The sequence below is a fragment of the Otolemur garnettii genome, unplaced genomic scaffold (assembly GCF_000181295.1).
Source record: "Otolemur garnettii isolate 467f Iridium unplaced genomic scaffold, OtoGar3 scaffold00021, whole genome shotgun sequence".
NCBI classification, from domain to species: Eukaryota; Metazoa; Chordata; class Mammalia; order Primates; family Galagidae; genus Otolemur; species Otolemur garnettii.
Window position 1 is genome coordinate 20,744,158 of NW_003852416.1, and position 15,688 is coordinate 20,759,845.

The 15,688-nt window shown below is 43.7% G+C and overlaps 1 protein-coding gene across 3 annotated transcripts in view; it reads left to right on the top strand.

The window, feature by feature from the left end:
* The window catches only part of DNMBP (dynamin binding protein), a 126,193-nt gene extending 119,239 nt beyond the window's left edge, over positions 1-6,954 (top strand). For 2 of the 3 annotated variants that reach the window (XM_003787269.3, XM_023511614.1), the window contains 3 exons: positions 188-386; positions 3,362-3,909; positions 5,305-5,490. In XM_003787269.3, coding sequence (XP_003787317.1) covers positions 188-386; positions 3,362-3,909; positions 5,305-5,490 — 933 coding nt within the window. Of the gene's footprint in view, positions 1-187; positions 387-3,361; positions 3,910-5,304 lie in introns of all 3 variants that reach the window. The other variant, XM_023511613.1, reaches the window with a different exon arrangement.
* The last annotated feature ends 8,734 nt before the right edge of the window (positions 6,955-15,688 follow it).

Genomic DNA, 15,688 nt, shown 5'->3' on the forward strand with positions numbered 1-15,688 from the left:
AAAGCATTGCCTAAGAGGGGGTGATTTTTACCTAGCCACATGGGCTAGGAATCATCTAATGGGGGTGGTGAGTGGCTTATTGTCACTGCCTTGTTTGTGAGGCTCTGACTGCACGTTGGGATTAGATGCCCCGGGATAGTTGCCAAGGGCAGCTTTTAGTTGGCGGCATCTCTCCTGTTCCTTTCAGCCAAGTTACATGCTACAGTCAGAAGAACTCCGGGCCTCCCTGCTGGCAAGATATCCCCCTGAAAAACTCTTCCAAGCAGAGCGGAACTTCAATGCTGCTCAAGACCTGGATGTCTCACTTTTGGAAGGTGACCTAGTGGGCGTGATCAAAAAGAAGGACCCCATGGGCAGTCAGAACCGCTGGCTGATTGACAATGGAGGTGAGAATTTTAATCATCAGGTGAATGCGGCTAAAAGTGATTTTGGCTATACCGGAATCCCGTCAAGCAAGAAAAAAACATGAGAGTTTTTGATTAAAGGGAAAAATAACCTTAGAAGTCTTATCTTTATCTTAACTATCTGGCAAGTATAATGCCCAAGTTATTACTGAAACAAAACCTGTTTGGGGTTGTATTTTTGTTTTGACAAATTCCTGAGAAGATTTCATTACTTATCTTGTAAGATCTTGTTGTGTTTTATGGCTCTGACAGGCAATAAATCCTGCCTAACAGTATCCTGGTCCTTTTCAGCCTATCCTGAGTGAGTCATAGAATCAGCTGTCCTCTCCCAATTTCTATAAATTCGTCCTGTGTGGGAATTAAATTTGTCCTGTGGGGGGTTTAGTTTTTGCCCCGTAACAGTTTTATCTCATGACTACTGAGGGAATTACTTTAAAAACATTTCACAGGGTCAAACATGGTGGCTTGCACCTGTAATCCTAGCATACTGGGAGGCTGAGGTGAGTGGATTGAGCTCAGGAGTTCAAGACCAGCCTGAGCAAGACCCCATCTCTAAAAATAGCCAGGCTATGTTCATAGCTACTCAGGAGGTTGAGGCAAGAGGATCACTTGAGCCCAAAATTTTGAGGTTGGAACTATGACACCACAGCATTCTACTAAGGGTGACAAAGTAAGACAGTCTCGGGCAGCACCTGTGGCTCAGTGAGTAGGGCGCTGGCCCCATATACCAAGTGTGGCGGGTTCAAACCCAGCCCCGGCCAAATTGCAACAAAAAAATAGCCAGGTGTTGTGGCGGGTGCCTGTAGTCCCAGCTACTCGGGAGGCCAAGAATCACCTAAGCCCAAGAGCTGAAGGTTGCTGTGAGCTGTGATGCCACGGCATTCTACCAAGGTTGTAACAAAGTAAGACTCTTGTCTCTAAAAAAGTAAGACAGAGTCTCACAAAAAAGACAAACAAAATGTAAAACATTTTGTTAAGGACCCAGTAAGGAAGAGTATATAGCTAAGTTTTGGGGGAGAGAAGGGGAACTTGCAGGATACAAAGGATAATACTGCCCTGTAATCCTTTTTTCCACAGTGACAAAAATCTAAAAACCTCTGAAAATCAAGGTTGTTTTTTTTTTTTAGAACCCTTTTGCCGCAACCTGGATCAAAGTAATGGGAGACTAGAACTGTAGCTTATCCTTTCTTGTGTGAATAGTCATATATATTTTTAAATGTTGGATTATAATCTGATTCAGAGAAATTGTTCACATCATATATAAACATAGTTGATGGGTCAATTCCAACAGGAAAGATAGACATCAGAGCTTTCCCCATTTGTCAATGATGTGAGATATTTTAAGCTTGATTTTGCTTATAATTGACCCATAATTATACATATCTGTGGGGTTATTTATAGATGACCTAGTACGTGTCTAATGTGTATGATGATCAAATCGAGGTAATTAGCACATCCACCACTTTAAATATTTATCATTTCTTTGTGGTGATAAGATTCAGAATCATCTCTTCTATCTTAAAATACGCAATACTGTATTATTAGCTATAGTCACCCTGTTTAACAGAACCCCAGAACGTACTCTTCCCAGCCAGCTGTAACTTTGGCCCATTGACTAACCTCTTCCCATCCCTCCCCTCCGCAGCCTCTGATAAGCACTGTTCTACTCTGCTTGTATGAGATCAGCTGTTTTAGATTCTATATGAATGAAATCATGCAGTATTGGTCTGTCTGTGTCTGGCTTATTTCACTTAACATGATGTCCTTTAGGTTCATCCACATTGAGGCAGATAACAGGATTTCTTTCTGAATAGTTGTATTTTGCTATAGGAACATAGAGGAGTTTGTTTATAGGGTGCTGGCTCTGTTGAGGGTGTATATGTTGACTACCTTCCTCAAATCCCCAAAACATCTGGTTCTAAGAGTTTTAGATAAGGTTTATGGGTCTGGACAACCAACATCCATGTGTACGCCATTTATTACTGAAAATTCTAGCATTTCTTGGTTTCTTTAAAAACATCTTGGGGATTTTTTCTTCTCTCCTTACTTCTGTTTACCCAGAATAAGAGGTTGAAAGTGGGAAAGGAAGGGTAAGGAATGGAGCTTCCCAGGGTGCTAGCAGGTGCCAGCCTTTGATGGGGTCAGACATACCCCTCATAAAGTTCCTTGGGATTTTTATCTGCTCAGTCCTGAGAAGTGAAGCGGTAGGAAGAAGCCCACAGTGTTAGACCCTTTACTTTCCCCGTCTGCCCAGGAGGTTCCTCCCTATTCATTTGGCTATTATTTATGGAGGGCTACTATGTGCTAGAATGGGGGGGAAGGGTACAGAAGATACATCAGAGATCAAGAAACAAAGAGAGAGGCCCTTATTGTTATAGAGGCTACGTACTCTGAGAGTCTACAACTTGACATATTTTTTTCTTAGAATTCTAAAAAAATTGTTCTGTGGGTATTGTCTTACTCCCTAACTTATACCTAACAGTTTTAGCTGAGGGCCCTCTCCATCATCCTGGGCAACTTCTTAAAGTAAACATAAGGTTAAACCTGTGCCTTTTGTATATTCTCACAAGTATAAATGGCTTCCTGCATTATAGAGCATTCTCACTATAAGTCTCTTTGCTGTCGTTCCTGTGCTTGGACGTAAACTTAGTCAAATCTTCCCGTTAGCCAGAGTCTGGATGTCCTCATTCTTCACATGCCTATTCCCAGACATGGAGTTGTTTTTCTACTGTCTCTCAGTTGCCCACCAGGCCCCTTTGTCACATGTTATGAGACTATAATAAGAGTGACCTGGCAGGTAGGCCCAGCTCCTCATGTCATCTGCTAGGATAGGACATTTGAAGCTGTTTCATCACTAAGCATCTCATTGTGTGTCTGTTGCTGTTGACCTAGCTTTTGGTTCCCTATTCCTTTCATCCTCCTGCTAGGAGATCTTAATGTCTCTTTCCTTTCCACAGTTACCAAAGGCTTCGTGTACAGCTCCTTCCTAAAGCCCTACAACCCTCGCCGCAGCCACTCGGATGCGTCCGTTGGCAGCCACTCCTCCACTGAGTCCGAGCACGGCAGCTCCTCCCCCAGGTTCCTGCGGCAGAACAGCAACAACACCTTGACCTTCAACCCCAGCAGCATGGCTGTGTCCTTTACCTCGGGACCTTGCCAAAAGCAGCCTCAAGATGCATCCTCATTGAAGGAATACGACCAAGATGCTCTCAGTGCCTCCGTAAACCTGGGCAATTCAGAGAGTGATCCTTCTAGATGCCCTTCAGAGCCAGACGGCACCTCTCAGCCTACCCCAGGGGACTCTGCACATCCAGCCAGAGATATAAACCCACTTGCTGCCACCCTTCAGAGCTACCGAAACTCTAGACATCCAGAAATGGTTGGTTACTCCATACCAGGGCGAAATGGGCAAGGTAAAGACCTCATAAAAGAATGTGCAAGAACAGCCCAGGCTCTGGAAGACAAAAAGGAAGAGCCAGCAAACAGTGAGCCAGAAGGCAACCAGGTGAGTGCGTCCCTCCCTGGCTTGCCACCGTGGCACAGGCGGCAGAAGGCATGTTGTAGGCAAGGCAATGCTTGCCTGTGTGCAACCTGGGGGGTTGTCTGGAGATGAGTACACAGACAGATGTTATCAAGAACAAACTCCCTGCAATGTGAGTGAGCAACTTGGCACCCTGCACAGCTGGTGCTTCACAGCTGTTCCCAGACCGTTTGTCACTGGACATTTATTTTTTGTACCCCCTGGTAGAGTGCCATGGCATCATAGCTCATAGCAACCACAGACTCTTGGGCTCAAGTGATTCCCTTGCCTCAGCCTCCCAAGTAGCTGGGACTACAGGTGCCCACCATAACGCCTGGCTTTTTTTTTTTTGTAGTTGTCATTGTTTAGCTGGCCCTGGCCAGGTTCAAACCTCCCAGCCTCGATGCATGTGGTTGGCACCATAACCACTGTGGTACAGGTGCCGAGCCTGAGCTTTTAGCATTTTTTTTTTTTTGATAGAGACAGTCTCATTTTATTGCCCTTGCTAGAGTGCTGTGGTGTCACACAGCTCACAGCAACCTCAAACTCCTAGGCTTAGTCAAGTCTCTTGCCTCAGCCTCCCAAGTAGCTGGGACTACAGGCGCCCACCACAAGGCCCAGTTATGTTTTTGTTGCAATTTGGCCCAGGGCCAGCACCCTACCTACTGAGCCACAGGCAATGCCCTATTTAGCCATTGTTCAGCAGGCCCAGGCTTGGTTCAAACCTGCCAGCCTTGTATGTGGCTAGTACCCTACCCACTGAGCTACAGGTGCCACCTGGGCTTTTTTGAGATAAGAGTCTCACTGTCATCCCTGGGTAGAGTGCTGTGGCAACATCATAGGTCACAGCAACCTCAAACTCTTGGGCTTAAGAGATCCTCCCGCCTCAGCCTTCCAAGCAGCTGCGACTACAGGCTCCTACTATAGTGCCCAGCTAGTTTTTCTGTGTTTAGCAGAGTTGGGCCTCACTCTTGTTAAGACTGATCTTGAGCTCCTGAGCTCAAGTACTCTACCCACCTAGGCCTTGCAGAATGCTAGGACTATAGGCTTGAGCCACCACACCCAGCCCTGTTTTGGTTTTCTTAAATTCATAACTTCTGTGTTGAGTGAAGAGTCTTTCTTCCACCCTTTAGGCAAATCTCAAAGACTGAAAAGGTGTGAATTTTGGCTTCCTTTGAATCTGCCCAGGCCATTGTGGTAGCCACCAGCCATAGTAGCTATTTACAATTTAGTAAGATTAAAAACTCAGTTCCTCAGGAGGACTCAACAGCCACAGGTGGGCAGGGCAGTTGCAGAACATCCCCCACCACAGGGAGCCCACCACCAGCATTGCTCCCCACAGTTTTCCGTTTCCTGACGCACCTTCTCTCCCTCACACAGGTCTATTTTGCTGTCTATACCTTCAAGGCCCGAAACCCAAATGAACTGAGTGTGTCAGCCAATCAGAAACTCAAGATCCTCGAGTTTAAGGATGTTATGGGAAATACAGAGTGGTGGCTGGCTGAAGTTAACGGGAAGAAGGGCTACGTTCCATCCAATTATATCCGCAAAGCGGAGTACACCTGAGCCTATTCTGCCACCCACCGGTCCTCGCCGCCTTTGCTTCCAGTCTGAAGGGTTCTGATGGTCGCCCCAGAGGGCACCTGCCTCTGAGACACAGGCCCTCCCCGCATCATTTTGCCACGGTGAGGTGGGGCCCAGGGGAGTCTCGTTCTCCCGGATTGGGTTGTAAACCTTGATGCTCACTAGAATTCCTAGAATCTGAGTGGACCTAAGGCTTTGCTCGTGATTTAGAGACCATGAGAAGAAAGGCAAGTCCTGGGGTCAGCCTTTGGAAGTGAGAAATCCTCAATCAGAAGACCAGCATCCTATGTACACAGGAAGCTGTGCTATAGTGTCGGAACATGTGGGTGCTGGTTGTACCGTACTGTGTCTGGGGTGGCCTCATGCTCCATGATCAGCTGACCAGACACTGATTTGGATGAAGAGAAGAATTATGGCTCTGGGAGCCCTTCTGGCCTGTGCTTTTACATATGGCAAGGAGTTTGTCAGGACTGTACTGAACCTGGTGCATCAGAGCTTCCAGGACACCTCCAGTGTCCGGAACACTGTCACACACACGCCCCCTGATTCTAAGGTCCCAAAAACTACCTTCTGTAATCTTTCTTTTACTGCATTCCCAGATTGGTGATACAAAATCCAGCTGCTTTCTACTTTTTAGGAAGTGTTGAGGGTCTTTTATTTTCCTTCAGTCCTTCCTGTGAAAGTCCTGGTGCTCTTCCCTCATTAGGTACCATCATTGCCACCTTTCTGACAATCACCCCTCCTTTCTGCAGTCTGTGGGTGATGTCTCATAGCCCCCTCCCCCTGGACTCAGTAACTGGCTGGTTTTCCTGAAGTAAAACGATAAGCACTCCAGCCTTTCCATTAAAGTCTCTGCAGTGAGCACATGGATGGCTTTCTCCATTATCCATTTAGTCACAGCTACAGATGCAGAAAACAAACTTTGACTTATTTGAATTAGGTTAAGCAATTCCACCTGTCACCATAGCCTCCATGCTTCGGAGATGACATTCAGAGCCAAATAGAATCTGAAGTGCCTGATCACCCCTGCCAGTCTCAGGAAGATATTTCCTAACCCCCTACCCTGAGAAACTCCCCTTGAAAGGTCTCTAGAGCAGGGTTATTTTTAAAATTTCCCCAGATACGAAGCCCATCTTGGAACAGGAGACTGAATTCTGTCTTTTAGAAAGGGAATTATTATACAAATATAAGGCTATAACATTAGGTATTTTTCCTCTTAAAAAAAGAGGGGTGGGAATTGAGAACAGCTTTACAGGCCCTGCTCCTCGAAGTGCACATTTAGCCTTAAAACCCTGGTGAGTTGGGCAGACCCCCATGGACTCCTCACCCACAGTGTCTTTGCTGATCGTGGTCAGAAGGCAGCCTTGCAGGGGTCTCTTGTGAGAGTGTTTCTACTTAGAGATGTTTATATTTAGTTATTTTATAAATAAAAGCATTTCTAATGGCCAGGAGTATCTTCTTCATTTCTCTCCGTCTTTACTTAGACCACTTTGCTCTGCCTCTTGGGGAATGTCTTGACAAGTCAGTGATACCCAGATTCTGGGGGACTGGGAGAAGCTCACTGAAGAAACATGGGTCAAAATTCATTTTGTCAAATATTGCAACAGAATTTCTGTATATGCAAAACATGTCCATGCTGCAGGTGGTTGCTTTTTGCCCTATAAAATTACAGCAGAACAGAAAAGGTGAGTCGCTAAGGGAGAAGTATCTGCCCAGTGTTGTAGACATGGAAACACTGGAGATGAGCTAGCAGGGTCGCTCCGCAGTCATTCAGGCAGGCTGGGGGCAGCCAAGGGAAGGGCAGGACAAGTGGTGGAGATGGGATTGAGGACGGTATGGGGTGACAGAAGTCATCACCCAGTGTTTAGGAATAGGAAACCATTGAGAAGGAGGCCGTGGGGAAGAAGCTTATAAGTCATCTAGGTGGATTCCTTCATTTTATGGACTAGGAAACTACGGTCCAAAGATATTCTACATCAAGTTTTTGAGAGATTATGAGTTTAAACTTGGCCCTGCGGGCTTTGAGTCTGCACCTTGTTCTGGGGCCAGACTGTCTGCCTTCGAACACATGCTGGGACCATGGATATCAGCCAGAGGCTGGAACAGGACTTTTTAGCATTCAACCTCCTGCAGAGACATTTTGAACTACTCACACATGCAAAACCTTCACAAGTGCTAAAGAAACCAGGTGAGAGATTATAGCACCTGGGTATAGCACAAATCAGAACAGACACATCGAAGATGACAGGAAAGACTTTTCCATTGCATCACCTCTGCCCTGACCTCAAACAGCACAGCATGGAAAGATCCCCAGACTTGGACCTCAATGCCAAGTCCCCCAGTAAAACCCAGTGCTGGCAGCCTCCAAAACCCCAGGCTCCAGTCCTATCTGCAGCATGCGTGGGTGGCTCACAGGGGAGTGGCTTGAGATGACTGCAGTCACTCAACGTTTTGCTCAAGCCCACACACCTGCCCACCCTTGCTAGACATAAATGGCTTCTGCATCCTTTTTGATCCTGCTGACCAGAAGTTTTGGCAGCTATATAATTCCTAGGTTTCCAGTTGGGAAAAGCATAGAAGAGAGTGGGAAGTGGTGAGTGCCAACAGACCATCTTATTGGAAAGTAGAAATTACGTATGCATAAGGCTTAAACATGGCCTTGTGCTTGATACCATGTGTGCAGTGTGAGTCAACAATTTGATCCTTCTTATGTTCAACTCGATTCAAACCACAGAAAAGACAAACAGAAAACAGTCCTGGGAGGAGAATGCCATCCAGGAGCTGGTCATTCCAGCCAGTAAGTAGCCATTACTCCCACAATATACTCTCCTACCCAGAGCACCCACCAATTTCCTTGTCCAGCTTTGCAGATCTGGCAGGAGATTAAGGGATTCAAATTAGACCTAGGTAAGCAAAAGAGATCAAGGCTTTAGCAAGCCATACTCCTCTTGCCCATCTCAACATCTCTATGCATCCAAAACACTTGAAGGACAAAACCTACTGCAAAGCATTCGAGAATAGTACAGACCTTTACTGAAGATTTCTAAAGTATGTGGAAAAAGAGGATAATCCTACATATCACAAAGTAAAACTTCCTTTAAAAATCCCTTTAACCCAAAACATCTCTTGACCCCAAACTAATACTTCCTCCAGCATCAGCTCAAGCCTCAACTCTTCCTTCTCTGTCTCAACTTCCCTCTCACCCACTTCCCTACTGCCAAGCATTCCTTCTCATCCTCCCTCTCACTTTTTTTTTTTTTTGAGACAGAGCCTCAAGCTGTCCCCCTGGGTAGAGTGCCATGGCTTCACTGCTCACAGCAACCTCCAACTCCTGGGCTCAAGCGAGTCTCCTGCCTCAGCCTCCCAAGTAGCTGGGACCACAGGCGTCCGCCACAACACCCAGCTACTTTTTGGTTGCAGCCATTATTGTTTGGCAGGCCCGGGATGGATTCGAACCCGCCACCTTAGGTGTATGTGGCTGGCGCCTTAGCCGCTTGAGCCACAGGCGCTGAGCCCCTCTCACTTTAGGTCAGTTTAATTTCTTATATTGACATCTACCTCAATTACCCGCCAACATCACAGCAGAACAAAGGCCTAATGGCCAAGCCATGCAGACAACAGACCCTCTGAGAGGGTTTAATACTTTTATACTTGGTTATTTTGTGTTTTATATGATGCTAAAATGAGTAACTTGGTTCCAAGGAATGTGCCATGACACAATGTTCCATCTTCAAGAGATTCTGAAAGCTTTCTACCTTAGGCAAGTTCGGGGTGTGGAAAGGATCATCTCCCACTCACTCAGCTAGTACTGTATCAAATGTTGTAGTATATTATCTTATTTCTATACCCCAAACACAGAGGTTAAAAATGTGACCAGGTTTGCCCAAATGCAAATAGTGAAGTTCAGATTGAAATACTGAATACTGAGTGTCCCAGCACACTTGAGTATTTAAGCACTTGCTATACAACCCACTTGAGAGCACACCTGTTCATCTCTGGCCCTAAGCCATTGAATGATCCTCCCTAGCTTTGTTTCAGGGAATCATTCATCTAAAGCCGAAGAAACTTTTCTTTTTTTTAAAGACAGAGTTTATGTCACCCTCCGTAGAGTGCTGTGTTTTCACAGCTCACAGCAACTTCAAACTCTTGGGCTTAAGCAATTCTCTTGCCTCAGCCTTCCAAGTAGCTGGGATTACAGGCGCCCACCACAAGGCCCGGCTATTTTCTTATTGCAGCTGTCATTGTTGTTTAGCTAGCCTAGGCCAGGATCAAACCCGACAAACCTGGTGTATGTGGGTGGTGTTGTAAATACAGGCACCAAGCCAAGAAACTGGTCCTTTAAATCTTGAAAAATTAAACAGCAATGAGACTAAGCCAGTCTCCATTGCCTTCAATCAATGTGACAATATGTAACCTCCAGCTGTCTTTCTAGCCCTTCTACATAGAGATGATTTGGAGACCTGACCCCACTGCTCTGCTCCTGAACCCTTGGTTTTTGTTGAACTTTAACCCCATAAACCCAATCTTTTGACCTATCCACTTGGAAACTGTATCCCAGTAGGGAAGTTCCCCTACAAGAGATAACTCTTTAGGAAATTTCCAAAATGCACTTAGTACCCATAAATGACCTGCCTGGTTCCCTAATCTGTCCAACCATGTAGAGGCTTCTAGATAATTTTGGTCCTCAGTTTACTCCTGGAAGTCTCATGTAGCATCTATTCCAACTTAAGATAAACATGCTGATCCTAAAATTCATATGGATGGTATGACAATCTTAAAAGAATAACAAACTATGCAACTACAGTAATTGAAAAGTAACTGGATAAATTGGACTTGATCAAAATTGAAAACTTTTGTGGCTCAGCACCTGTAGCTCAAGTGACTAAGGCTCCAGCCACATACACCAGAGCTGGTGGGTTAGAATCCGGCCCGGGCCTGCCAAACGATGACGACAACTATAACCAAAAAATAGCCAGGCTTCATGGTGGGTGCCTGTAGTCTCAGCTACTTGGGAGGCTGAGGCAAGAGAATCGCTTGAGCCCAAAAGTATGAGGTTGCCGTGAGCTGTGATGCCACAGCACTCTAACCGAGGGTGACAAAATGAGACTCTGTCTCAAAAAAAAAAAAAAAAAAAAAAAAAAAAATCCACAGAATAGGAATAAAAATATTACAAATCAAAAATCAAATAAGGCACTTACATCCAGAATATAGGAAGAAATCTTGTAACTCAGCAATAAAAAGACAAAAACCAAATTTTAAAATGGGCAAAGGAATTAAATAGAAATTTTCCAAAGAAGATATACAGATAGCAAATAAACACATGAAAAGATTCTCTAGATTATTAGTCATTAGGGAAATCCAAAGCAAAACCACAATGAGATGACTTCGCATCCACTAGCATGGCTAAAATAAATTTAAGTTGAGTATATCAACTAGTTGTAGGTAGATGGTTTTATATATGGGTTGCCTGTTCTGTTCCATTGTTCTATATTTCTACTTTTGTACTAGTGCCATGCTGTTTTGGTTGTAATAACCTGTATTCAACAAAGCAGACAACATACACACTGGGGAAGGGAAGGCCTATTCAATAGACAGTGCTGGGGAAAACTGGACAGCCACATGCAGAGGAATGAAACAGGACTGCTATCTCTCACCCCTTACACAAATTAATTCAGGATGAGCAAAAGACTTAAATGTAAGGCAGGAAACCATAAAAATTCTACAAGAAAATGTAGGAAAAACTCTTAGACATGGGCCTAGCCAAAAATAATGTATGACTGAGATCCTAGAGGCAAATACAGAAACAAATAAGTAGGGCTTGATTGAATTAAAAAGCTCTGCATAGCAGAAGAATAATCAACAGAGTCAATAGACAACCTACAGAATAGGAGAAAATATTCACAGACTATAAAGGGCTTATATGCAGAATCTATGAAGTTCTCAAATTACCAAGAAAAAAAATCATTAAAAAGTGGGCAAAAGCTATGAACAGTTTATCAAAAGATAGACAAATGGCCAACAAATGAAGAAATGCTTGATGTAATCAACCATCAGGGAAACGCAAATTAAAACCACAATGAGATACCTCTACCTTACCCTGTCAGAATAACTACTATTAAAAAGTCAAAAACAAGGCCAGGTACAGTGGCTCGCACCTGTAATCCTAGAACTCTGGGAGGCCAAGACTGGTGAATTCCCTGAGCTCAGGAATTTGAGACCAGCCTGAGCAAGAGCAAGACCCCCTTCTTTACCAAAAATGGAAAATCTAGCTGGGCACTGTGGCCAGCGCTCATAGTCCCAGCTACTTGGCGGGGCTGAGACAAGAGGAACACTTGAGCCAAAGCATTTGAGGTTGCTATGAGTTATCAACTCTACCCAGGGATGACAGAGTGAGACTCTGTCTAAAAAAAAAAAAAGCCAAGAACAGTAGATACTGGCATGGATGCAGGGAGAAAGAATGCTTATATACTGTTGATGAGACTGCAAGTTAGTACAACTGCTATGGAAAATAATATGGAAATTCCTCAAATAAATAAAGATTTACCCAGTAGTGGGATTGCTGGGTTGAACGTTACCTACCCAAAGGAAAAGAAGTCACTTTATTAAAAAGACACTTGCACCCAAATGTTCATTGCAGCATAATTCATAATCACTGAGATATGAAATCCACTTAAGTGCCCACAATTTATGAGTGGATTAACCAAATGTGACACACACACACAAATATATATTTCCACCATGGAGTACTACTCTGCCAAAAAAGTGAAATAATGTCTTTCACAGCAACTTGAATGAAACTGGAGACCATTTTCCTAAGTGAAGTGTCTCAGAAATGGGTAAATCAACACTACATATACTCTCTAATAACTGGGAACAAATTGATGGCATGCATGGGCACAGAGAGATATCAAGGTCATTGGAAATCAAGATGGGGAGGGAGAAGAAGGGGAGAGACAAAAACCTACTTATCAGCTATAGTGAACACTATGTGGGTGATGGGCACCATTAATAACCTTGACTTAAACATTATAAAAGATATATGTTACAAAAACATTTATATCCTTCCTAATATTTTGAAATTTTAAAAAGATGAGATCTGACATCACCAAGATGGTGAAATAGGATTTTCCATTAGTCACCCCCTCACCAACAGAAACATCATTTTGAACAACAATGTACATATAAAGATAGTTTCATAAGAGCTAAGGAAACAAGGTGAGAGATTATAGTACTTGAGCTTAGCTTAGAAATAAGACACATTGAAGAGGGTAGGAAGTTTTACATTACTCGGATCTGCACCTCCCTTCCCCAGACAGCATCATGTGGAGAGAGATATCCTCTGTGTGAGGGGGAAGAAAAGAGAAGAGAATACCAGACATTTCTCAGAACTCAACACCAACCCTTGTGGACCCAGTGGGGCCTAAGACTGCCTCCACACTGTCTTAGTACTAAGTTCTAGGCGTGTCCCAGTAGACCCAGGTACTAGACCTATACTAGTGATTGGGCAGCCACCACAGACTCAGGTTTGGGTTAGCCTCTGTGGACACAAGCTTCAGGCCATATTGGCCTGAGGGGAATATTGGCTCCAAGCCCGCTTTCACAGACCGAGGCTCTAGGTTCACATCTGTGAGCCCAATGGACATGTCCTCCCCAGTAGATCCAGGACTCAAGCCCAGCCATGCAGACTCAGGAGCCAGGCATGCCTGCCTGCTGACCCAGGTACCAGGCTAGCCTTCCTGGGGACTCCAGCAGCAGGCTTACTCAAGGACCATGCCAGACAGCCTACCCAGAATCTCTGGATGGGCTGACTGGTGAAGGGATTCCCTAGATAAACCTGGTGTATAAAGACTGGGATAAGTTTATACTTCTTAAGATATTCAAATACCAACACATGGCCACAAGGATCAAAATCAAACACATCATAGGAATAAAACAAAGCAGAAGTAAAGAAATGGAGATGCATGAACTGCTGCCTGACAAAGAATTCAAAGTAATTATGTTAGGAAAGTTCAGTAAACTTCAAGAAAATAGAGAATTCTCTATTGACCAAAATGATAAATTTAACAGAGATTGAAATTATATTTAAAAAAATTCTGGAGCTAAAAAATACAATGGCTCAGATGAAAAATGCAATAGAGTACATCAATAGCAGAATTGATTAAGTATCAAAGAATCTAAACTGCAGACAGGTTGGTTGGAAATATATAGTCAAGACAAAAAAAGAGAAAAGAATAAAAGGGAATGAAGAAAGCTTATGGGATTTATGGGATAGCATCCAAAGAGCCAATTTGAGACACAGGTGTTCAAAAACAGAAACAAGGGGGTAGAATGCTTATTAAAATAGCAAAATGTTTTCTAAAGTAAAAAAACTCTAAACAGATGGTGAGAGAATCTGACTTCAGCAACTATGATGCTCTGCTTTTATCTGCCTGGCATCAAGTATATAGAAAATTTCCCCTAATTCATGGTCTGTACACTGAATGAGGGTAATAGAAAATCAGTTTCCCCACCATCATAGGTTCCCTGGCAGGAGACTGGTCCCTGTCTCAACCCATGGGAAGCATCAGTAGTGTCCAAAGGGAGAAATAACCCTGAGGACAGCCAGAGCCAAAGGGATGAGACTACCATATTTGGCCCTGGAAGGTCTCATACATAACGCAACGAAAAGAAACACCAACTCAGAGTGGCTGTTCAACAGCACCACACTGTTAAAGACGTTCATTCTACAGGTTCCCTGGGCACAACCCCCTAGCCAGCCTTCCTACAGTACTGGGCTATACGCTGTGGGACCTCTCCCATTTGGAATGGGTGGCACTGTGGTTTTTACCAGAACCAAGTCATATCTGGGCTTAAGGTGCTATCTAGTGTCAAAAAGGAACCAGCAACCAAGCAGAGAAAGAAAACAGCTAAATTACGAAGAGTCTCTTATCAAACATTTCCACTGGAAACCAACACAAGCCAGACAAAGACACAGCTAAATATCCCTTTGATGAAGAGATGCAGACATAAATGTACATCCATAAGAAACAGTAAACTGGGCGGCTCCTGTGGCTCAAAGGAGTAGGGCGCCAGCCCCATATGCCAGAGGTGGCGGGTTCAAACCCAGCCCAGGCCAAAAACTGCAAAAAAAAAAAAAAAAGTCAACTGGGAACCATGACACCCTAGAAAGACACAGCAAGAAACCATCACTGACTAAAAAATGACACGAAGTAAAAATTGCAGTTTTATGCAAACTTAGTTGTCTCTGTGTTAAATTTCTGAACTGCTTTTCTGTGTTATCAGAGAAGTTTGACAAAGAGATTAAAATAATAAACCCAGAAATCTTGAAACTGAGAAATACATTCGCTAAACAGAAAAGATCATTAGAGGGTTTCAACAACAGAATGGATCAAGCAGAAGGAAAAAAAATCAGTGAGCCAAATTACAGGCCTTTGGAAAATACAGAGGAGTAAAAAGTGGAAAGGAATGAAGTTTGTTAATTCAAAAGACCGTTTATTTTTTGAGACAGAATCTCACTGTCACCCTGGGTAGATTACTGTGACATCATAGCTCACAGCAACCTCAAACTCCTGGGCTTAAGCAATTCAAAGAAGATCCTAAAAACAGAAAGAGAACCAAACAACATATTAAGGGGTACTTCTCAATGAAAACCATAGAAGCCACGAGGGAGCAGGACAATATTTTCAAAGCATTGCATGTAAAAATACTACCATCCAAGAAACGATCCAATAAAGCAATCCTTCAAATCTAAAAGACAGGCAGAAGATGAGAGAATTCACCACCAGATTCATCTACAAGATACGATAAAGAGAATTCTTCAATCTCAAAGAAAAGAACACTAACATGCAAAAAGAAAACATTTGAAAGTATAAAACCCACTGGTGAAGTTAAATACACAAACCCAGATTATTTTAAAACTATAAATGTGATGTGTAATCCACTCATAACTCTAGTTAAGAAGGCTGAAAGACAAATCTATTAAAAACAATATTATCGGGCAGCGCCTGTGGCTCAACGGAGTAGGGCGCCGGGCCCATATGCCGGAGGTGATGAGTTCAAATCCAGCCCTGGCCAAAAAAACTGCAAAAAACAAACAAACAAACCCCCCCCCAATATTATCTATGATAATCTGTTAAGAGATAGGGCATAAAGCTGAGCATGGTGGCTGATGCCTGTAATC